This window comes from Nymphalis io, chromosome 27 (genome assembly GCF_905147045.1).
Source record: "Nymphalis io chromosome 27, ilAglIoxx1.1, whole genome shotgun sequence".
In the NCBI taxonomy this organism is placed as follows: Eukaryota; Metazoa; Arthropoda; class Insecta; order Lepidoptera; family Nymphalidae; genus Nymphalis; species Nymphalis io.
The window spans coordinates 5,077,998-5,103,087 of NC_065914.1; the positions used below are offsets into that span (position 1 = coordinate 5,077,998).

The following is a 25,090-nucleotide window of genomic DNA, read 5'->3' on the forward strand; positions in this document are numbered from 1 at the left end:
GTCATTTGCTTTCCAGGTACATAAAAAAATAGTAATACTTACACTGGCTCACTCAACTTCGAACCAAACACTGGTTCGAAGTTGAGTGAGCCAGTGTAATTTCAAGCACAAGGTACATAATGTCTTACTCATAGTTCCCGAAGTTGATGACGCAATTACGATGTATTTCTTACAGCGCCAATGTATTTGCGAGTCGACCTACCATTAAAAAAAAGGACGTTTCCATGGCCGTCGTAGTAGTCAAACCAATAAATATTGACCACTTTATAAAAAAATTATGCCAACGAATTTTAATATTAATGCGTCATTTTGTTACATACTAATTAGATAGAAATGTTTCCATTACTAAAAAGCATTTAATATTCGTTGTTATTTAATTAAATTTCATTCCATTGTTTAAATTTGAAGCAGTTACTTGTGTTTATAACGTTTTGTAATGTAAGTTAAAATAATTATTTATTTTTATTACATATAGAAATAACTTTTATAATAATTAATTTTTAATCTTAGAATTTATTAGTTATCTTTTTATTATAATCAATATATCTTTTTTACATTAAAAACATTTTTTTAAATACAAAAAGTTAAAGAAAATAATACCGTATTCCATAAACAAAATATAAAATAAATATATAATATTTTACTGGCCAGTTACAATATACATTTTTCAATTCACATATAAATTATAATTTATTGTATTTTTAATTATTAAATAAAAAAAAAAAAAATTCAATTAATACCATAAATACGGTAATATAATGAAATATGTTCCAAATAATTTAATTTTTGTTTTTCTTTATAGTAATAACTTTACACAAACGTGCATTTGTTCGTGCTTTTAGTGTATGATTCTATGATTTAGTTTGGTTGTTTGATGTGCAATGTTTTTATTTCTAGACAGTATCACGATCGAACATTTTATAATTACAGTTTTAATTGCATTTTATACTGGACTTTATATGTTGGTATTGTTGTGTGTTTCGTTACATACGGACACAGATGATATATATGATTTTAATATTTGAGTTAGTAATTTTATTATCTAAACGAATAACGCGAGTGTTGATTAATTGAATTGAATTAATCAGCGATTGAACGGTCAAGTTCTCTTAATATTCAAATCAACGTACATGACACAATGTTATATGCATATTTTGTTTAGCAGTCATTTAACTTACGATAATTGTTATTGTAAAGTCAATTTAATGTGAAATTTAAAGTCTTTATTCAATATCCAATCATTATACTTGCTCGTTGAAATTATTTAGCATCTTTGACTGCAGAAGCCACCAAAAGAAATTGTTTTTTTTTTTTTTATATGTCCGGGATGGCAAATGACTCTACTCCACCTGATGGTAAGTGGTAGTAGAGTCCAAACGCGACGACGGCCAGTACAGTCGGGAAGAATGTTCTGTACTAGCCGTTACCGCCTTGCCGGCCCGCAAGATGCCTCTTCACGCCTCGTTTGAAGGAACCCGGGTTGTAAGAGGAGGGGAACACGTGAGCTGGTAAGGAATTCCATTTTTTGGTAGTGCGACAAAGAAAGGAGTTGCCAAATTTCTTTGTGCGCGATGGAATTGATGTCACAGTTAGGCGGTGACATCGAGAACCAGCTCGCGTGGACTTAAGAAGGAAGGGGGAAGCAGGAATTAGAGAGAATAATTCCTCAGAGCACTCGCCGTGATACAGTCGATAGAAAGCACTCAGTGCTGCTATCTCGCGACGCAATTGTAAAGGTTCAAGGGTGTTTGTGACCTTTACGTCGCCAATAATGCGTACTGCACGTCGCTGCAACCGGTCCAAGGCCTCCATTAGGTACTTAGCGGAGCCATCCCAAAGGTGCGAGCAATATTCAACGCAAGACCGTACCTGTGTTTTGTATAACAGGCACAGTTGTTGTGGCGTGAAAAAACGCCGCACCTTGTTCAGAACTCCGAGTTTCCGTGAAGCTGTTTTTATAATAGCCTCGATGTAATCCCTTGGACTAAGGTCGCAGCGAACGTCCATCCCCAGCATGGCGATTTTGCTTTATATCATCAGCGGTGTGCCACAGAGGGAGGGATGAGGGTAAAATGGTGACTTTTTTGCTGTGAGAGCGCATACCTGTGTTTTCTTGGTATTAAACTCAACAAGATTATCAGAACCCCATTTGGCGATGAGCTCTAACGTCCTATCGAGTTCAATGATAAGATTCTCCCGCCTCTCCTCAGTTTCCGCCCGCCCAGCCACTGCGCGTCCGTGGTATCCACCATGCACTGTACTATCATCTGCATAGCAATGTATATTCCCAAGGGAGAGCATATCATTGATATGCAAAAGAAAGAGTGTGGGAGATAGCACAGATCCCTGGGGGACCCCAGCATTCACTACATATAATTGAGAAGCGCAACCATCTACTAAAACACGAAGGCTACGCTTGTGTAGGAAGCTGGCAATCCAGGTGCATAGCTGAGCAGGCAGACCATATGCCGGTAGCTTAGAGAGAAGACTTCTGTGCCAGACCCTGTCGAAAGCCTTAGAGATATCGAGGCTGACAGCCAACGATTCTCCATGCTTGTCGATAGCTTCACCCCAGAGGTGTGTTACGTACGCTAGAAGATCACCTGTGGACCGTTTTGGTCGAAACCCGTACTGACGATCATTAATTAGACAGTGATCTTCTAGGTAATGGATCAGTTGGTTGTTTAGAATCCGTTCCATCACCTTACAAAGTACTGAGGTGATAGCTATTGGTCGATAATTTGCCGGGTCAGACCGATCCCCTTTTTTGGGAACCGCTTGCACATTAGTTCTTCTCCAAGCCTCCGGCACACATCCCGAAGAGAGAGAAAGTTGGAACAGGCGCGTTAACACAGGAGACAGCTCCGCCGCGCACTTCTTCAGCACAATGGCTGGTATTCCATCATGACCGCTAGCTTTCCGTATATCAAGTGATTGCAGCTCCGCACGCACATCACATTGCCTGATTTTGATGTCAGGCATCGTGTGGCCACATGAAGGTATTGTTGGTGGCTGCGCACTACAGTCATCGATCACAGAGTTGTCAGCAAAGAGTTTAGCCAGGAGGTCGGCTTTCTCCTGCGGACTGTGAGCTAGCGATCCGTCCGGATTTCTGAGCGGTGGCAGCGAAGGTTGGCAGAAATTGTTTTGCACAGACTTGGTCAGACGCCAGAAGCTACGGGAGCCCCTAGGATGCGAAATAAGGTCATGACCAATCTGTACAATGCGCTGTGCATCCGCTCTCGTGTATGCCTTCCTACAGGACTTGGAATTTTTATTATAGTTTGCTTTCAGTGAGTCAACGTTAGATGCCCCGCTAATGCAGCCCTTGATCCACTTGCGATATGCCGCCTGCTTAAATGATACAGCATCGGCATCTTCACGAGTGAACCAACGGTTACGCGTACTCCTACTGACGAGATCTGAGCTAGGAATGTAGTATTCCATTCCCAATATGATCTCGCCAGCAACAGCAGCGGCACTAGCTGTCGGGTCATTCCCACTGAAACAACGTTCCTTCCAAGGGACTGACGCATAGTAATCGCGCATACCGTCCCAATCTGCCGACTTATAGTGCCAAACGCGACGTTTGCATACCGCTGATGGCGGCAGCTTGGCCTGTGGCACTTTGTAGATATAAGGCCGTGATCCGAAGAACCAAGTGGAGCTTGAACCACAACCTGATATTCCACCGGGTGAGAAGTCAGCAGAAGATCCAGTAGAGAAGGCGCTTGCCCATCAATGTTTGGGATCCTGGTGGGCTGATCAACCAGTTGGGTCAAGTCGTGTGTGAGAGCAAAAGCATGAGCAGTTCTTCCAGCATGGTCAGTTTTGAGGGATTTCATGATTCATGGTGAGCATTAAAATCCCCCAAAAACACCAATTCCGCGTTAGGAAACTGCTCTTGCGCAGCATCTGCCACCCGACTAAGATGGTCAAATAATCGGCTTGTCTCCAAGTCACCATTGTGGGATCTGTAGAGGTACACGTAGACTCGACTCTGACGAACCAGGTCCACACGTACCACCAACATGGAGAAGGAGGGGTCCTCCAAGCAGCGCAATCGGTGACAACAAACATCCGCCCTGACGAACAAGCATACTCCGGCTTTCGCTTTAAAAGATTCTTCAAGCATGTAGCCGAGATAGTTAAGGTAGCTGGTGTCGGCAGGGCGGAGTATTTGCGTCTCCGTGAGAAAAAACATTGCTGGCCGTGCTGTCTCGAGATGGTGGTGGACAGCGTTGAGGTTAGCGTGGAGTCCTCGGATGTTAGAGAACTCGACCTCAAACAGTGTGGATATGGTGGGGGTGTGCACCGCTGAACGACCGTTATTTCTTAGTTGCGCTACCATTTGGAAAAATAAGGAAAAGAGACGTGAAGCGAGCGACGTATTGCCACGATAGGGATGGGCAAAGTATGGAGGCGTGTTTTCCCAAATGGTTGCCAAAAGGGAAAATATACTGATCCGCCGGACGGAAGGGCCCCCGAACCCCCCCGGAAGTGGCCGCCGGGACCCCACCTTCCGGTCACCAACCGGCACGACGGTCCACCCCGAGATTATGCGTGGCCTGGTGGGGTAGCCTCGCGAGCTGGTTAGGCACGCTCGGGCCCCTGTACTATGCCACGGGCGGCCAGCGGAACAGCCGTTTCTTCAGGTCTCCCTGTCCAGCAGGTCAATATAGTTTCCCCCGGCATTGGTTCAACAGCCGTCTCCACTGGACCAACACCCATCGCGGCAATACTCGCTCGGGCACTGGCTGTACGCTGGCTGACCTCGAAACGCGGCTGCAAGCCACTTCACGAGTTTTTCACCATGCGTACGGTGGTAACAAGCCAGGCGGATGTTAGCATCCTACCACCAGATGAGCGGATGGTCGCTCAGATATCCCTTAGTCGCCTCTTACGACACCCATGGGAAAGAGAGGGGCAGTGAAATGTATTCTTTCTCCGTCACTGCACGGATAAAAATTGTGCTTCCTTTTATCAATAAGTATTGCTTATAAATTGACTGCCTCGTTGGTTTAGTGGCTTGGTACACCAGGCCGCAGACCCGGAGGTCCTGGGTTCAATTTCCAGGTCGGGCCAATAAAAAAAGTTATTGGGTTGTTCTGTCAGAAAATTCTCAGTAGTAGCCGGAGTCTGGAAGTTGGTGTGTTAGTTAGGGAATAAAGAGTACACCTGTGTTTGCGCACACACTTGTTCACTATAATATCTCCTGCGTAGTTGGCTAATCTCTCTTGGGATTGGCCGCCGTGACCGAAATCAGTCTGGAGGACATTATTATTACTATTGCTTATAAAAACATATCTCGCAAATTCCTTCGTTTCCATTATGTTATTATATAAAAATTTATCAATTTTGTACCATTTAAAATAAAAACTATCATTAATATATTTTTTTTATTTTACCATATAGTTTTGAAATTATAAGTTACACATTTTTTTATATTAGCAGTTATATCACGCAATGTTATATGCATATTTTATTTAGCAGTCATTTAACTTACGATAATTGTTATTGTAAAGTCAATTTACATATATATATATATATATATATATATATATATACAGTAACAGCCTGTAAATGTCCCACTGCTGGGCTAAGGCCTCCTCTCCCTTTTTTGAGGAGAAGGTTTGGAGCTTATTCCACCACGCTGCTCCAGTGCGGGTTGGTAGAATACACATGTGGCAGAATTTCGATGAAATTAGACACATGCAGGTTTCCTCACGATGTTTTCCTTCACCGAAAAGCACGAGATGAATTATAAACAGAAATTAAGCACATGTAAATCCATCGGTGCTTGCCCGGGTTTGAACCCACGTTCATCGGTTAAGATTCACGCGTTCTTACCACTGGGCCATCTCGACTTCATATTATATATATATATATATATATATATATTTATATATTCCAAATATAAAATGTTTGTTTTAAATTATTTAAATTTAATATATATAATAAATATAACTGTATCTTAGTTCGTATAAGTTCACTTCTGAATTATCAAGGTTCATCCACGAATCAAGCATATTTATTAATATTATCTACAGAATAAAAAGAAAACGATAGAGTCGAATAAGGCTGAACCATCAAAAAGAGCAAATACGATTGTCTGGTACGGATACGAAAACAGATTTACTATTTTCATAAAACATGTAAACTGTGGAGCGAAATGTTGTTTTATATTGACGGGCCATTGGCGTGGTTGGTAGATACTTGCCTTTCACGCCGAAGGTTGTGGGTTCGATTCCCACCTAGGACTGATATTTGTGTGCATGAACATAACTTAACAAACTTATCACTGATTTCAAATGTGGATTCTACCTAAAAGAACCGCCAAGGAACTGAGTAGTTTATTAATAAAAAATATACATATAATAATCGAATGCAATTAATATTTATGTATCCTGTATGAACATCAACGGATACTAACTCCAAGCTCTTCTACCATTTATATAATACTTTAGTATTATAAGTATTATTTATATATATATATATGTAGTTAACGAGTCTGCGTTCCAAAACGACGAAATAAATTCGTTAAGTATAATATTAATGCGCTAAACACCCACGAGTTAAGACGTCACAACTCGTTACATAGTCGTATATATTTAATATTATCTTTTATACAATTAAGTATTTTTTTAGTTTTTTCATGTACTTACGTCCATTCTAGTTCTAAACATGACGTTTCTGGAGGACAGGGACCTGGAAGACGTTCCGAATATTCCAGAATATTATAAAGGGAAAACGATATTCATAACTGGTGGATCGGGTGAGTACATACGGCAATTTTTTTTAAAAATAGTTATTACGATAAAACTTTACGTCCTGAAACTTCCATGAGGTTATGGACGAGATTAGCTATCATCGCTGATAGCTTACAATGATTGCAATCTGCATGACTAGAGAGAGTTCAGGGGCAAGAGAACGGCTTTTTGAAACGAGGGATTATTATTTTTCTGTAGTGCTTCTGTATATATTAGTTTTATTAGTATTGTAGAATATGGGCTCATATATTATATCTGATAGCTGATATTTAATACATATATATGAATTAGACCTAAAACTAAATAAATGGTTTTATGATCGTAAATTGATTAAATTGAAGTAACAAAAAACTAGTTAATTACGTTTACGTATAAAAAAGGGAAAGGAAGTCCTTGATGATGATGATTAGCGATGAGGAAGAAAGCAAAGGAGCGTTTAATATTAAAATAATTCAATATAATAAATACAATTTCTTAGTCAGTCACGTAACAGCCTGTGAATGTCCCACTGCTGGGCTAAGGTCTCCTCTCCCTTTTCAGAAGAAGGTTTGGAGCTTATTCCACCAAGCTGCTCCAATGCAGGTTGGTAGAATTCACATGTGGCATAATTTCAAAGAAATCAGACACATGTAGGTTTCCTCACGATGTTTTCCTTCACCGTCAAGCACGATGAATTTTAATCACAAATTAGTCAGTCAGAAACTAGTTATTTAGTCTGTCAAAAATTCAACAATGTAATATAAAATGAATTCTTATCAATTGGTTACCAGCTTACATCTTTGCTGGTAATAATAAAACTACCGCTATGCATTTTTTAGAACACCAATAGGTTAGAACCGTTAATAAATGTTACTAGGTCATTGTGTCCATATATCCTCTGATTTAAATAAAAAAGTATAATAAATGAAAGAACTAGATTATTCTTAGAAATACGAGATTTCGATTAAATTAATGTTTTATATGCAATCATAAAATCTTTATAATTTAGCGCGTAATTCTCGTAAGATAATTTTAAAGTGAATCCCTTTCCCGCCGTAAAGAGTATCTGTCATTGTTCTTGCTTAAAGATTAAAAATGTAGAATATTATTACGTATACGAATAGTAATACATATTTAGTTTAATATTATATATTACAATGATATTGACTTATATAAATAATTGAGCAAAAAACAGGAGCAGCGAGCTATATATTATTAACAACTGGTTAAAAGTAAAACTTAAATAATATTTATACATACGTTGCTTAGCGACTGCTTACTTAGACATTATTACGTTTCCTTCTGACATTTTTTATTTGTCATTTTTGAGAAGGGGACACAGCATTTAACATTTCACACGCTTAACGACGTTAAGTAAGGTAGTATGATTTATATAAAGTAGAATAAAAACTAAATGTAGTAAAATATTTGAACGTATAATAATGAGATTCGAAATTAACTTAAATAATACTGCGGCTTATATAGCTGTGAGTTCTGAAGTATTAGATCCAAAAAAGGATAATAATAATAATAATGTCCTCCAGACCTATTTCGGCCACGGCGGCCAATCTCGAGAGAGATTAGCCAACTACGTAGGAGATATTATAGTGCACAAGTGTGTACGCAAACACAGGTGCACTCTCTATTCCTTAACTCTCATAATCCGATGGGACTGGGGAATGGGAAAGAGTTCAGGCGCAGGACCAACGGCTTTACGTGCTTTCCGAGGCACGGGAGTGTCCACACTTCCAACTTCCAGACTCCGGGCTGCTACTGAGAATTTTCTGACAGAAAAACCCAATAACTTTTTATTGGTCCGACCTGGGAATTGAACCCAGGACCTCCGGCCTTATATCAAGCCACTAGACCAACGAGGCAGTCAAAAAAATTTTTTTTTTTTTTGGATAATACCAACCTGTTAATTCCCCTGTCCCGCTGCTGGGATAAAATCTCTATCTTATGAGAACATGTGTCCGTTTTTCTTCTTCCGACACATGCAGGTTTCCTCACGATGTTTTCCTTCATTTCTGAACAAGAGATTTATGATATTATAGACACAAATTAGAACATTAAACTTCCTGGGTTAGACACGCAGTCAGGCAGTAACAGCCTGGTAATGATACTGGGCTAAGGCCTCCTCTCCCTTTTGAGGAGAAGGTTTTGAGCTTATTCCAATGGTAGATTACACATGTGGCATAATTTCAATGAAATCAGACATATTATATATTTTATTTATTTCGATTTTACAACAATTATTTAAATTTATTCTTATATACATTTACATAATTTTAATAGCTATAAAAGATTTAAAAAAAAAAACAGTACAAATAGTGCGTCTTTTTTGCTCCTCGTAGACAATACTAGCACAATTTATAATATGCTAGCATAACTTATAATAAGATACAATATCAATTATAATCGGTGGAATATCTGATGAATAGATGGTACCTACACGGACGGAAGCCCTACCACCAAGTACGTACATCACATTCACAACCGGTTACTTTATTTTACTGTAAATGTCACTGCCGGGTTAGGCTCTGCTTGATACACATGTCGCAGATCTTCATCCGACATTTTGTTTGTTTTGTTGTAGATTAAAAAGAAAATTCATACGATTATGTTTTTTTTTTTCAAAATTTAATTCATTTTCTTTTTTAAATAATCTGTGCCTTATTGGCAGAACTGAAACACTAAAACTAATTAATAACAATGATAAGTCAAAACAATATCGTATAATATATATATAAATACGGATATTTTTTATATGTCCTCTATGCCTAAACGGATTTTGATGAAGCTTTTGCGGTTTGTCCGGTGTCCGAAATGATACGGTTGATAAATTATTTGAAACACACCATACATATTCAATAGAACCTTTAGGATCAGAAGTTACAGTCAATATAATGTGTATTCAATTTTATGTGCCTTTGTTTAATAATATTCACATTGTCGAGGTCAGCAATCTGTATAATTCTGGATTTAATATTGTTGAGGCGACCGCCAGTACCGCGGCTGACTTTGTAAAATACTTAATATGCATTTTTATTGACTCGGTAGGTAAATGTAATAAGATTATGAAATTATGAATTCTATTGAATATGAATGTATTAAATAAATTACAATTTTATACTTACCTATTCACCGGTTAGCACCGGTTGTCCTTCAAACGGCGATAATTTATTTGTGTTCGAATTTGTAGGTTGAGTGAGCCAGTATAATAGACACAAGAGACATTACACCTCAGCTCCCAACGCTAATGATTACTATCATAAAAATAAAACAAAAAACAATTTCTTTTCAGGTTTTATGGGTAAAGTATTAATTGAGAAGTTGCTCTATTCGTGTACAGACCTAGACAGAATCTACTTACTACTTAGAAGCAAGAAAAATGTCGCACCGGAAGATAGATTGGCTAAAATATACAGTTCACACGTAAGTTTCTTATAATATCCTTGATATTTGACAATGGCTGAATAATTCGCGTTCGTGGCCAGAAAATACTGACTGTAAAAAATGCAAATATATTTAAAAAAAAAAACCAATTGGTACTTTACAAATATTTTAATAAAATGACTTATGTAAATATCTTTATTCTTTAACTATTCGCACTGAATTATTTAAATGTTGATGTGCGGAAACGATCTAAATAGAAATATATCGCATATTCAATACATATAACAATAGACCATAATACAACTTTAAACTATTATAAGTACAATACACACTTACAAACACAAAAACACACACACGCACGCATTCACACAGACTCATTCATTTGATTCTCATCTCTTAATAGTTTCAATTTACTTTTCGTCTTATAGTTAGTAATTCAATATATGTTTAAGCTAAGTGCGTACTAGTGGTAGGGCTTTGTGCAAGCTCGTCTGGGTAGGTAACACCCACTCATCAGATATTCTGCCGCAAAACAGCAGTACTTGGTATTGTTGTGTTCCGGTTTGAAGGGTGAGTGAGCCAGTTTATTACAGGCACAAGGGACATAACATCTTAGTCGCAGGTTGGTTGCGCATTGGCAATGTAAGCGATGGTTAACATTTCTTACAATGCCAATGTCTATGGGCGCTGGTGACTACTTACCTTCAAGTGGCCCATTTGTCAGTCTGCCTACCAAAAAAATAAATATAAAGTTACCACCGGTTCGGAGTGTAGATTCTATCGATAAGAACAGACAAGAAACTGTTATTGTTTCTATTTACCGTTATTAAGTAGATATGCTAATTAAATACAATTATAAATATTATAATTTATTCTGCATGGAATTATTATGGAATTATTATTATGGAATTATAATGCTAATTTAAATTCTTTTTTTTAGTGTTTTGATCGACTACGCAAAGAAAAGCCTGGCGTATTCCAGTCAAAAGTATTTTTCATCTCTGGCGACATTTCGGAAACTGGATTAGGTGAGCTTATTAAAGTAGACATATTGTTATGTATTGTTATAAAAGTTGAGAATTAAGTTTGGTTTTGACATAACGGTATATGTAAACATCATTTTGATTCGATTCCGATTCGAATAAACACAGATGATGCAAATTTGGATCGGAATTGAATCGGGAACGTATCGTAATCGTTATAAATTAGTAGGATTCGCCCACTGATATATTTATATTGATTCCTTTTAATCAGAACACTAACTGTAGTATCCGTAAGTGTTGCTTGGTTGTTTATTTCAACAATGCTCTGTCTCCTTCTATCGAATGGCGAAACAATGATGATAGAAAGAGAATTATTTAACTCAACACTGCTAAGCAACGCTATAAGTAAGGCCGAGGCTACACTGGTACCTTGTACTAACACTCCGTTGTATTTTATACAAATATCTATGCTATGTCACGGTGTGACACCGTCTGACGACACAGCCACGGTGTTATCTATCCATTAACGTGACGCAGCACGCGTAACAGACAATCAAACCAGCGAGACGAAGGGGGGAGGGGGCAGACGTTGTAGCGCCGGAGTAGCAAAATCTCTGTATGTCTGTCACACAAGGCTAAACCACTGAACCGATTTGGATAACATTTGGTATGAAGCAAGCTTGAACCCCAAGGAGGGACATAGGGTTTTCTGTAACTAACACTTGCTTCCACTGAAAACTCGGGAGGGTGAAAAGTAGGGTATTAATGTATGCTAAATATGCATGAAAAATAACTTTATAAATAAATAAAAATAAAGATTCCAGCGTTATATACTTGAAATGTATTGATAACCCTTGTCCTTGAAACAACAAATACGATTATTTAATTTTGACAAGTCACAATGCATAAATTTTTAAACATGAATCAGGTTAGGTTACCTACCTCTTTGCGTCACGGTAGCATGCGAAAGCGATCCCGTGGCGCTCCTCGTTAAGACGGAATGGGTACCGCTGGTTTTAGTGGGTATTCCGATGTTCGGGCGCTCTCGGCGCCTTGGACAACGGTGAGCCCCACATAACCCCCACTGTATTCCCCCGTGGGGGAAACGCGTAACGCGTTTTTCCAACGATAAAAAAAAGGTTACCTACCTCGACTTACGACCCTGTTCTTCCAAAACGTTTTATCGTTTATCAACAATGCAATATTTTAAAACCCCAACATAAAAAGGTGTGTCATCATCATCAGCAACAACATCACCAGCTTATTTCCTACTTAACAAAAGGGTCTTACCAACTTTAACAAGTCCAATTGATTTGAAATTGCGACTTGCGAACACGATGACGCTTGTATTAAAATATTAGTAGGTAACTTTTTACTTTTATGAAGTGCTTTTTTGTCGTAGGTTATTTGAATTTTTAATTGAATTTCGATCGATTTTTTGTTGGTTATTTGCGTGTGTGTTTGTATGTTTTTGTATTCATGTGTGCACACATAATGACTTATGTTTGTGTGTGATGTGCGTATGTATACGAGTATGTTGATGTTAACACTTTTTTTTATTTATATACTTTTTTTTCAGGCATATCAGACGAAGATAGAACTTTACTCGTTAATAGAACACATATCATATTTCATGCAGCTGCTAGTGTAAGGTAATATACAATTTTGTTTATACTTTAATAAGAAAATAATCGAACGAATTGGCCACCAATTTGTTGTTAATATAGACATTAGCCCAATTCGTTGCACCAATGTATTACCAACTACATATTGAGATGTTAAGTTTATTATGTTTATAATAATAAGACATATTTTATATAACTAAACCTATTTTACTTTATTTAAAAAAAATCGTTTTTTCTTCAATAAGATTTCTTTATACCGTATTCTGTAAATATGAAAGTGAGTTTGTTTGCTTGTTACGCTAATAATAATAATTTAAATGTTAAATTTCAGATTTGACGATTCATTGAAAACGGCAGCAAAGCTGAACTTAGTTAGTACTAAAGAAGTTATCGAGTTAGCGACGGAAGTTCGTAACTTAGAGGTGAGTTTTAAACATAATGACTTCAAATTAATAGTTTATTTATAAGAAGCTAACAACTTATTTCCATAAAAAGTTCAATCAAAATCTGTCCATTTATAATAATTAGATTAATTAATAATAAATGATAATGATATTCTTCTAAAGGTCTTTAAATATGATATTCTGCTGACAAATTTCGGACTCTTCGGCCAATCTCATGAGAGATTAGCCAATTGCGGAGGACATATTATAGTGTACAAGTGTGTGCGCAAATAAAGATGCACTCTCTATTCTCTCACTCATAATCCGATGGGCAACAATCCGACACAACCGGAAAGAGTTAAGGCACACTACCAACTGTTTTTCGTGCTTTCTCAGGCACGGGAGTGTACACACTTCCAACTCCCAGACGCCGACGTGATACTGTGATTCTATGACACAAAAATCTAATAATCATCACACTAAACCAACGAGGCTGACGCGTATAATAAATAACATAATTTTTGAAGGCAAATATCGCGACAAAATCTGCATCTGAAATGGTTTCGGTTAATATATTCGGTTGATTACAAACGGTCGAATTATCTCCAAAACTATCTTTCGCTCCCCATCTGCGTTATATTAATTGTGACCTTTTTTGTAGTGTCTCATCCATGTATCTACCGCTTATTCGAACACAAATCGAAACCCCATAGAGGAGGTGATGTATCCTGCACACGTATCCTGGCGTGAGATGCTCCAAGTTTGCGAAGAAGTGGACGATCATACGTTACAGGTCTTGACCCCTAAGTAAGTGTATTGTTTTATTTATTTTGTTATATATCATTCATTTATATCGTGGCAAGAAAAAGCTTCAATCAATCAATCAATCAATAGCCAATCGTTGTCCACTGCTGAACATAGGCCTCTCCCAAGGTGCGCCAAAGCTCCCCGTCCTCCGCCTTCCGCATCCAGTTGGTGCCCGCCACTTTCTTAAGGTTGTCGGTCCACCTGGCTGGAGGGCGCCCTACGCTGTGCTTGCCGATTCGTGTTCTCTACTCTAGGACTCATCTACTCCAACGTCCATCGGTCCTACGACATACGTGACCAGCCCACTGCCACAGCAGCCTGTTAATTTTGCAAGCTATGTCGGTGACTCTGGTTCTTTTCCGGATAATCTCATTTCTGATCTTATTCTTCAAAGATACACCGAGCATAGCTCGCTCCATAGCACGCTGAGCGACTTTGATTTTGTGGACTAGTCCCGCAGTTAGTGTCCACGTTTCGGCACCGTATGTCATGGCAGTTAAGACGCATTGGTTTCGTCTTTAAGCATTGCGGTATAGACGACTTGAGGACTTGACGAAGGTTGCCAAATGCTTGCAAAAAATCCAATGCAAAGGTTGGGATGGGCCCAAGCGAATTCTTCGATCGGCTTTCTTCTCGAAGTTGTTCCTACCGACTTGTATTATCTGTCCTAGGTAGGTATATTCACTAACAACTTCGAGAGGTTTCCCGTCGACGCCGATATACGTCGAGCGAAACATGGCATCCCGGCACGACATGCCTATTGAACATGACCTTTGTCTTGTCCAAGTTCATACCGAGATCGACACACCGGGAAGACTCGCCTAGGCTACGCAGCATTTCGGTGAGTTGTTCCAGCGACTCTGCTATGATGACGATATCATCGGCAAATCGGAGGTGTGAGATGTACTCGCCGTTTACATTGACTCCATACCCAGTCCAATCCAGCGTCTTGAAAACGTCTTCCAACGTGTTGGTGAACAGTTTCGGGTATATTACATCCCTCTGACTCACCCCTCTGCGCAGTTGGATCGCCTTCGTCTTACAGTCCTGGATGTGGACAGTCATTGTAGCGGCGTTGTACAGACATCTCAGTACCTCGATATATCTCCAATCGATATGACATCTCTGCAATGAGTCGAGCACTGCCCAGGTTTCGATGGAGTCGAAGGCTTTCTCGTAGTCCACAAATGCCATACACAGCGGCTGATTGTACTCTTCGGCCTTCTGCACAATATGCTGAACAGTATGGATGTGGTCCACGGTGCTGTAGCCTGATCGAAAGCCGGCTTGCTCTGGGGGCTGGAACTCGTCAAGTCGTCTGGCGAGACGGTTCGTGACGACTCTTGAGAACAGCTTATACACGTGACTTAGGAGGGAGATTGGTCTGTAGTTTTTCAAGAGGGTTTTATCACCTTTCTTGAAAAAACAGTACCACCTCACTCCCGCTCCACGTTTCCAGGGTCTTGCCATGTGGGATGACGGAATTAAAGAGGCTTGCTAGCTCTTTCAGGACCGGAGTCCCGCCTGCCTTAAGCAACTCTGTTGTGATTCCGTCATCTCCCGGAGCTTTGATGTTTTTAAGCTGTTCTAGAGCCGCCCTAATCTCGCCTTGGTCAACGATCGGGAGCTCCTCGGAGTAATGGTGCGTAAGAGGGGCGCGCTGGTCATCAATACTGATTCCCACGGGTATATCCGATCTTGAAGAGAACAACTGCCCATAAAACCTCTCTACTTCTCCGACAATCTCAGGCCTAGAGGTAACGACCCCACCATTTTCAGTTTTAAGTTTTGTTAGACGCGGCCTCCCAAACATGCGAGCGAACACTTTCGATCCCCGATTTTGCTCAATCGCAGCCTTGATGGCATGGGTATTGGAGCGTCGGAGATCGCGTCGCGTCAGCGTTTTTATTGTTCGATTTAAAGCCTTATCTGACAAAAACGATGGTAGTTCTCGTCGTTTTCTCATGAGCTCGAGTGTCTCAGCAGAGAGTTTTGGTGCGTTGTCTCTTCTCTGTGGCGGAGAACACTTGCGGGATGTGTTTTGCAGTATTTTGACCAGCGTGTCGGTTCTCTCATCAATGCTGCTTACGGTTTCCAACGCGGTGAATTGATTTTGAAGTTCCATTTGGAACTTTTCGGAGCCTTGAGCAGCTTGGAGCATGGTAGGTCGGAGAGTAGACCTCATCATTCTCGATCTTTCGGCTTTGAAGTCGATATTTAGAGTGCCTCGAACCAAGCGGTGATCACTTCCGGTATTAAGCCTGTTGATCACTGAAACATCTCTAAATATGTGCCTTTTATTCGAAATGATAAAGTCTATCTCGTTCCTTGTGACGTTATCGGAGCTTCGCCAGGTCCACCTCCTCTGAGGCTTCTTTTGAAAGAAAGAATTCATCAAAAAGAGCCCCTGCGCTTCGAGAAAGTTTACCAGCATTTGCCCCCTGTGATTTCTGCAGCCCAAGCCGTAAGGTCCGACTTTCGATTCACCGCTATCTTGTACTCCCACTTTAGCATTAAAGTCTCCCATAACAACATTGTAGTGGGCCTTCGAGGTATCGTTGAGGGCCTTTGCGATGTCCTCGTACATCGCTTCGACCACATCATCAGAGTATGTCGAAGTTGGCGCATATACCTGTACGACCTTCAGGGAGTACCTGTCGGAAAGTTTTAGGACAAGGTACGCTACCCGGTTCGACACACTACTGATTTCCACAATGCTGCTAATGAGATCCTTTTTGACTAGAAAACCGACACCACCCTGGGAGAGGTTATCACCTTCGCGGAAGTAGAGTAAGTTACCGGACTCTAGAGTTATCGTGTCCTCCCCCTGTCTTCGGACTTCAGATAACCCCAGTATATGCCAGTTTATATGACTTAACTCTACTTCTAATTCGGCGAGGTGGTGGTCCAGCCTCATCGAGCGTCCATTGTACGTTGCCATGTGAAGTCGTTTTATACGGTAGCCTGTCGTGAACCGGTGATTCTTAGCACCCCCTGCCCTGCTGATACCGCGACCGCTACCTTGGTCGGGCCTAGCGGGCTTGCCGGTAACTGGGGGCCTTTTTTTGGGCGCATCTGCCATTAACGAGTGTTTGCCCATACTCGCCGCGCTGGGCAGGCGTATTGGCGAGCGCAGTAGGGGGGTAAGATGTTTATGGGAGGGGGGACGCTGCTGCCCATCCCCCCTTTTCCCCGTCCCTCAGTCGCCTTTTACGACACACACGGGATGAGATTGGGGGAGTACTATTCTAAGCCGGTACTCCACGGCGAAAAAGCTTAAATACATATTAATAAAATAAGAATACTGAATTATTATTTGCTTAATTTGTGTTTATATTGTCGGTGGTGGAAGAAAATTTTGCGTGAAAATCGAATGCTTAAAGCTAATTTCAAGTATTTAATTTAGTTTTTATTTTCGTGCCAATCTCTATTTGTACATTGAACAAATCGTATGACATAATGCGAACTAGCTCCCTGACCACAAAACAATTGCTTTTTTCTAGATATATTGGGGAGTTACCAAATACTTATGTGTTTACCAAACAACTAGCCGAACACGTAGCTTACGAGTATAAAGGAAAGTTACCTATTGTGATAATCAGGCCGTCGATAGGTAAGTTTGATCTATATAATAGAAACTTACCTACGTTACCTTTATTTTAATAATGACCAATTAATTAATAATTATAAGCTCGTAACTTTTTTTGCAATGTACAATATATTAAACATCTGCTATATGTTGTTATAATAACTATAAAAATGTATTTATTAAGGATAATCCATGGCTATTATTATTATTTATTTATATTTTTTCCTTTATTATGATGTTTAAAACCTGCTTGGTGACCCGTGGGCTATTTTTTTTTGTGCTTAAGTGCATCCGTCAATACCAGTCGTAGATGAAGCAGCAAATTAACCCATCAGCAAATACCATCAATTCTGCCAATTCCCCTTTTTCTCACAATTGTAAATCGCGCCCTTATGAGGGATACAAGCAAGCCAATGATGAAATTAATTAATTAAGTATAACAAATCTAGGGAAAATCATGTCATATTTCTAATGTCTGGACTATATAACTTAACCACTGCCCATAGACATTGGCATTGTAAGAAATATTAACCAACCCTTACATCCCCATTACGCAACCAACCTTGGGAACTAAGATACTATTTCCCCTGTGCCTTTAGTTAATTAACTAATTTGCTATTGTAGACATGGGTTTCAACAATTATAATGCTCTCAGAAACATGTTTTCTATGCAATAATGCCAATTGTTTTGCATTACTAAAAATAATCTGTAATTATTTTTCATCAATATTCAAAGCCCATATACACACATGACACATAATTTAGTTTTATTATTTAATTTTTATCTATGTACACTTTTTAGAGCACATTGTGTTTCACTAACTGTGGATACATTGTATGTAGATACTAAGCTTATTTTTTTGTATTTTATATATAATGTTGGAGTTAATTATTATCAAATAAATAAATTATCTTTTTAAACATGATTTCAGTAATATCAAGTCACGAGGATCCATTCCCCGGATGGATTGACAACTTTAACGGCCCATCTGGATTAATAGTGGGCTGTGGGAAAGGTAAGGTATAATAATAATATCTTTAATTAAGAGACATCCTCTAATATACTTTCATTTGAAAATTTACCTAATATTGCTGAAAAAAGGTAGTATTCGATTTTGCCGTTTCAACGTAGCATTCACAATCCATTCGATCACGGATCTGCCAGGAACACATACTGACAGTAGACGGACTTTAATTAATGCATACACTGAAAACAAGCGGCGGGAATTCCCCCGTTATAGATGCGAGATAAAAACCACCAAAACCCAAGACGTGGTATCCCCCGTTGCGTTCTATAGTCGCGCAAACGACTTAATTTATCTCAGGGTTGCCAACCTTACGATTTTGTCTTTAAATTCACAATATTGTCCATTTTGCCTTCAATGGGGGCTGAAAGCCCTATATATAAATGGGACCCTGCGCCCTGGCCTGCAGCCCAAAAAATCCTCAAGCCGCCAATTCCCGAACTCGGGATCTAAGATGTTATGACTCTTGTGCATTTTATGTAGTTTGTCTGACCAATTTTACCCACGACGGTCGTTCCCAAGGAAGTATAGCCATTTTTTATTTGTAATAGCTAGGAAGTCTGAAGTAAGTGGTAACTACCGCCTATAGACTGTAAGAAATATTAATCAATGTGCCCTCAACCTTGAGATGTGTCATAACAGATGTTACATAATATTTTCCTTGTTACACTGGCTCACCCTTCAAACCGGAACATAGGATACTAATTATTGCTGTTTGGCGGTAGAATATATGATGGTGGGTGGTACCTACTCAGACTGGCTTGTATATAGTTTAACCACTAAGTGAACAGCGTCATCACCACCACCATCTGTACAGGACATATTATTGTGAATTTTAATTTATGTTTATATACACATTTGTGCACTAAATATATCTTGCGGAGTAAGTCCCCTATGAGATTAGCCGTACTCATCAACAGCTAATTATTATTTCTCATTGATACATATTTTAATTACAGGAATACTCCGCACAATTTATTCAAGTCCTGATATGATATTGGATTACGTACCAGTTGATATTACGATCAGGGCGTGTATCGTAGCTTCCTGGATTAGAGGAACGAAAATGTAAGACTTTTTTAATGTATTTCATTCGATTCATGCAAGTTACTGGACAAATCATGACTGCTGGCACTCTTGCCAGCAGCGTTTCCCCTATTTCAATTCCGATAGAAAGCTAAAATCTTAACTTTTTATGTATTATAGGTTAACACATACAGACGATATACCAATATACAACAGCTGTGCTGGAACACTCAAAAATATCACCATACAGGAGATGTTGGACATTGGTAACGAGATTATAGAATTTATACCACTCGACAACGTGATGTGGACCAGTAATGTCATCATTACAAAATCATTATTTATGTATAATATCTATGTAAGTACTAGCTGCAGCCCTTAGGTAATATGTTAAGTACATACCTTTAACGAATTTAAACGAACAAAATTCGCTGAACGCATTCGTGAAAGAGATCTTATAACTTACAGATATATTATTTTTAATAATAATGTTCTCCTGATCGATTTTGGTCACGGCGGCCAGTCTCATGCCAACTGCGCAAGACATATTGTAGTGCACAAGTGTGTGCGCACACAGAGGTGTACTCTCTTCTACCTCACTTTCATACACCGATGAGATGGCAAATCAGGACCACCTGCTTTACGTACTTTTCGAGGCTGTCATATTATCTATATATAGACAGGCAAAGACAAAATGGTTCACTACCGTTTTCTTCTTTGTTTTCCTTTTTCACTTTGGAAGGTGTTTATAAGCATAAGTATTGTCAATAAAACAAAATGAGTAAAATAAAATGTTCAAAACATGATTCATGTGGTATAGGGTGTCTGTGTACACACCACCCACTCAACACACATTCTACCGCCAAACAGCAATACTCAGTATTGTTTTTTTTTTATAGAATAGGAAGGCGGACGAGCATGTGGGCTACCTGATGGTAAGTGGTCACCAACACCCATAGACATTGGCATTGTAAGAAATGTTAACCATCGCTTACATCACCAATGCACTACTAACCTTGGGAACTAAGATATTATGTCTCTCGTGCCTGTAATTACACTGGCTCACTCAAACTTAAAACCGGAACACAACAATACCAAGTACTGCTGTTTTGCGGTAGAATATCTGATAAGTAGTTGGTACCTACCCAGACGAGCTTGCACAAAGCTATCAGCAGCAGCATCCTAAGTGCTAGCCTACTATGTAAAGCCAGCTAGTAACTGTGTAAAAAGGAACCCGTATGCAAGTTTTCATGGTGCTAACCCTGGGGCTACTGGTGGTTTGGGCTGTGTGTTGAAATGTTAGTCAGTCAGTCGTTTATATATAGAAAATATTTATGTACTTATCAATCAAAAGTTTTCTCAGATTGTTATGTATATTTAAAGTTCGTATTTTATTTTCAGGTTTTGATTTTGCACTTGTTACCGGCAATATTCTTTGATTTATTACTTAGGATATTTGGAAAGAAACCCATGTAAGTTTATATAATAATTCTTCTGGCATGTACTTATTTCTCGGTATAATAGATATGTAGATAGATATAAGACCGGACTATGAATATTTTTTTAAAAGACCCATTTTTTAGGGATTACTAATATTCCTATTTACCCCTCCAATAAAACGTACAGCTTGTGTTAGGAGTGGGGACGTCAATAGCCTAATTTTATAATGTTTAATTTTATAATGTAGCATGACGATACAAACGGTCACTAACGTGCTTTTGAACTAAAACAACGAGATATAGCTCTGCCTTGTAATTCTGTCTGACCTCAGCTCATATTTCAGGTTGCTAAAAATCCAACGACACATTTACGTATCGAATCTCGCCATCCGGTACTTTATAACTCAGCAATGGACATTTACCAACACGAATCTAATAAATCTCCGATCAAAGGTCAAAGAAGTGGACCGTGAGCAGTTCTACTATGAAATGGAAAACATTGACATATTTGAATTCTTTAAGAATAGCATCGCGGGTGGCAGGAAATACTTATTAAAAGAAAAAGATGAGGATATACCGAAAGCAATGGCTCATCGTCAAAGGTACGTAATAGCAGCATCCTTGAAGGTCGGCAAGCCCACTGGTGTTGTCCATGGATGGACAGTGGTAGTCATTTTCCATCAGGTGAGCCTCCTGCTCGCTTGGGTCTTAAATAAAATATTCTGTCTATATAATAATATTATGTCATTGCTTAAATATTTGAAAGTATAAAAACAATAATCAGCCGCCTGGGTAGCGGTGGAAAGACCGTCAGCTGCTACGTTACTTCTCGACCAAATCTTTACTGCATCAGTTGACGCATAACTCCCCTTTACGATGCAGTTGACGATGAAAGTTATTAAAGTTGGCGGTGTTTCCTATGCCTATATATTTGCTATTCCTATATATTAAGGTGACTACATTTTAGACCACTTGTAGTATGTATTATTTAGGTATTCGCTACATTATTTCGGTAAGCAAAAGTATGACTTTGAGACTTAGAGCTGTTCTACATCATCTGAGATTACATAATGTACATCATCCATTATGGGGCAAAAAGATTTTATGGTCATAAAGTTTTGGTAAGTCCAATTCGTCCTTGATCCAGATATGGAGGCTCCCCCTTATTGACGGAAAAATTTTTTTCTCGCTTGTAGCCCAGCAGCACCTATATCACTCTTTTTCATTGTTACTGGCAAAATATTTAGCTAAGAATAATAGTCTTTTCATTTTTGTTGTAAGATTTTCTGATACAAATACAGACCTCGCCGGTCCACTTATTTTAATATGTTCCGAAGATAATTTAATATTTATTTTATTGAAAACCTTGTACATTCGGATAAAAAATTCCTTAAGAAGCTTAGTGAAATTCACAATTATTGTCCTTTGGTTTGAGTCAATAGAGCCTATTCGATACAGGTGCTTTACTTAATGCGATTGTATTGGTGAATTTAGAATAGAAACAATCTTGATGATCCTTTTCCCCACTTGATACCTAACGTAGTGTTGACAGATGACAGTTGCTGACAGGGGGTTGGTGACGTTGTCGTAGTGACAGGTAATGTTCGCGACGAAGCTCGGTATCTATATCTGTCTTAACTGATTCTGTCCCTTTCACACAAACAACAAACGCGCCTGGTCTTCGCAGATTAAAATGTTATATTCAATGGGTTAAATGTTAATTTTTTCTTTTTTTTCAGAATAATTATTTTGGACAAGCTGTTGAAATTCATTTTCTTCGGTTTGGTATTCTGGTGGTTACTAAATACGAATTTTATCAAGAATATCTTCATGATTTAGAATTGAATATAACCAGTGGATTTTTAATGTCTTCTTTTCGCTTATAATATATTTGATAAAATAAAAAATTCTTTAATTTCAATAGAATGTCTGTATACTAAGAAACACTGACAATAAAACTCGGTAATTACTCTTTTTCATTCATCCATAAGTATATCTGTAAATGTATATACTTTATGCTTATGTAATTTTAATTATTTAAACACAAATAAATATAAAAAAAAAAACAAATAAAATTATAGTTTTCAATATATTCTCAAAATACAGTAAGTAGTTAACCGACTACCGAAAAGAGAGTACAGGTAATTTGATTTATTTAAAAAATATTATATATATATACACAAATTATAAAAAATATTAAATTTATATCACAACATGAGTTGAGTTATTATTATGATAATATTACATTTATTTAAAATATAATCAACATTTACATTAAGAAATAAAAACACCTTTACAAATAAATCTATTTAAATCTTTGTTTTGTTAATACTCAATTATGTATATTCTTAAAATCACAATTCATTTGTAAGGTAACAATGATAATTCAGATAAGTTACGTAATGTTAAATACAGGTAAGTTTCAAATAAATACTTGTAAAGGTGTTATATTTCAAAACCACCGAAAGCATATCACTTAACAGTCTATGGAACATTGGAATTGTACATAAAATTATTTGCTATTTCATTAATTCTAATACATAAAAAGCGTTTTATTTATTTGAGCATTCTCCGATATAATTCACCATACTGAATATGATTTTAAAATTAATAATATCATAATTGTACTTAAATAGCACTTATAATTAAACATTAAAAACTAAAATAAAATAAATGTTTAGCTGATTTTCTGACAATTAATAACAAGTAATTGAAATTTACCAAATATTATAAAGCTGACATTTTTATACATTTCAAAATATATCGATTTTGTTCAATAGCAGTCATCCAAGTATGATATGATTAATTTTAAATTAGCTTTATAAACACCTTATTGTCAAATATTAAAAACGAATTAATATGAAATAATTATGTTTCAATTTGATAATATAAAATATTTGTAATTATATAAATATAAATTATATAATATATGATGTAATCATTTGATAAGGTATATTGGTAAGAAATGTTATCAAATATAAAATCGCTGGTTTTGAACATTAATATAAAAACTTAAAATGAAATGAATAAATTATATGAAGTAATCTCGACACACACTCGATAAATACGAGGCTGTTTTCACTGTCAGGAAGACTTCTGCTAGGATTAGTTCTTAAACATTTATTATATCGGTAAGCAGACTTAATTAATTAAGGCGTATGAAAACTGAACGTTTTCATTTCAAGTCTATATCCGTTTCGAGGCAAGAATAATATAACACAATTGAAATAAACCTTGGCACTTAAACCAGTCTGAATAGTTTTTGATTTCAATGAGTTGGTTTAACCAAAATGGCAATTACTCTTCAATTGATATGTATGTATAAATCGTTCTTATTGCTTTTTCTTCTGTCTTCATTGTAAGTTTCATCAAAATCGCTTCCATCATCAATGACCTCTAGATACTTAGAATCATCATCCGTTTGTTTGTTATGTCGGTATTTATCGTATTCTTTATCACTTTCCCCTGAATCGCTTTTGTAAGCATCATTATTTCCCTCTTGTGACTCCTCAGGGGGTATCAACGAGTTTTTTCTATCATTACGAGCATGCGCACGATCGTCGAACATACCCCTGACACTTTCAACTGAATCGTAAACTTTATCGCTTAATTTGTGACCAAATTCTTTGAGTCTATCGCTTTGGTTTTTCATAAAAGTCGGTCTCGTTTCTTCGAATTTCTGATCTGAGTCTGTGTCTGATAGTGGTATATCACTTGGAGCGTATATTCCGTCTTTTTCATTTCCTTTGCTTTTGTATCCATTCTCTCTGTTTATCCAAATATTTCTTCGAATATTTGTATTGCTATGATTCTTCTCGCCGAACGATTTGAACATTATTTCAAATGTTAAGCTGTACGTTGTAACGAGGATCAAAATTGTGCCAGCAATAAAGCTGAGGTACATTAAAACTTGTTCCACGAGTGGAAAGATGTTCAGGTAGAATTTGAATTTCTGTTCCATCGATGATGGCAGAGAAGACATCGTCTGTAAGAGATGAAATTGATTTATAATCGGTTGAAATGAGTCACGATTATGGCAGTTAAATAATTATCTAAAACTATATTTAT

At 37.8% G+C, this 25,090-nt stretch overlaps 2 protein-coding genes across 4 annotated transcripts in view; one reads left to right on the forward strand and one right to left on the reverse strand.

Moving 5' to 3' along the window:
- The first annotated feature begins 409 nt into the window (after positions 1 to 409).
- Positions 410 to 22,922, forward strand: LOC126778857 (fatty acyl-CoA reductase 1-like). Of its 2 annotated transcripts, XM_050502583.1 has the most exons (14): positions 410 to 438; positions 6,677 to 6,775; positions 10,054 to 10,184; positions 11,086 to 11,173; positions 12,708 to 12,780; positions 13,085 to 13,175; positions 13,798 to 13,943; positions 17,447 to 17,556; positions 18,465 to 18,548; positions 19,517 to 19,625; positions 19,764 to 19,941; positions 20,985 to 21,055; positions 21,367 to 21,624; positions 22,762 to 22,921. In XM_050502583.1, the coding sequence occupies exons 2-14, from the start codon at positions 6,685 to 6,687 to the stop codon at positions 22,859 to 22,861; spliced, it is 1,530 nt and encodes a 509-aa protein (XP_050358540.1). In that variant the 5' UTR covers positions 410 to 438; positions 6,677 to 6,684; the 3' UTR covers positions 22,862 to 22,921. The 2 variants fall into 2 exon arrangements, with proteins under 2 accessions (XP_050358540.1, XP_050358541.1); XM_050502584.1 differs by lacking the exon at positions 410 to 438 and having other exon boundaries at positions 6,592 to 6,775; positions 22,762 to 22,922.
- A 175-nt stretch (positions 22,923 to 23,097) lies between these two features.
- Positions 23,098 to 25,090, reverse strand: part of LOC126778818 (lysosome membrane protein 2-like) — a 99,195-nt gene continuing 97,202 nt past the window's right edge. For both annotated transcript variants that reach the window (XM_050502517.1, XM_050502516.1), the window contains exon 10: positions 23,098 to 25,007. In XM_050502517.1, the coding sequence (XP_050358474.1) occupies positions 24,327 to 25,007 (681 nt within the window). In that variant the 3' untranslated portion in view covers positions 23,098 to 24,326. The remainder of the gene's footprint in view (positions 25,008 to 25,090) is intronic.

Coding starts and splice junctions, on each gene's coding strand:
- LOC126778857 (XM_050502583.1), top strand. CDS start 6,685: ATGACGTTTCTGGAGGACAGGGACCTGGAAGACGTTCCGAATATTCCA. Junction 12,781..13,084: donor CATGCAGCTGCTAGTGTAAG/GTAATATACAAT, acceptor GTTAAATTTCAG/ATTTGACGATTCATTGAAAA. Junction 18,549..19,516: donor AATAGTGGGCTGTGGGAAAG/GTAAGGTATAAT, acceptor TTTTAATTACAG/GAATACTCCGCACAATTTAT.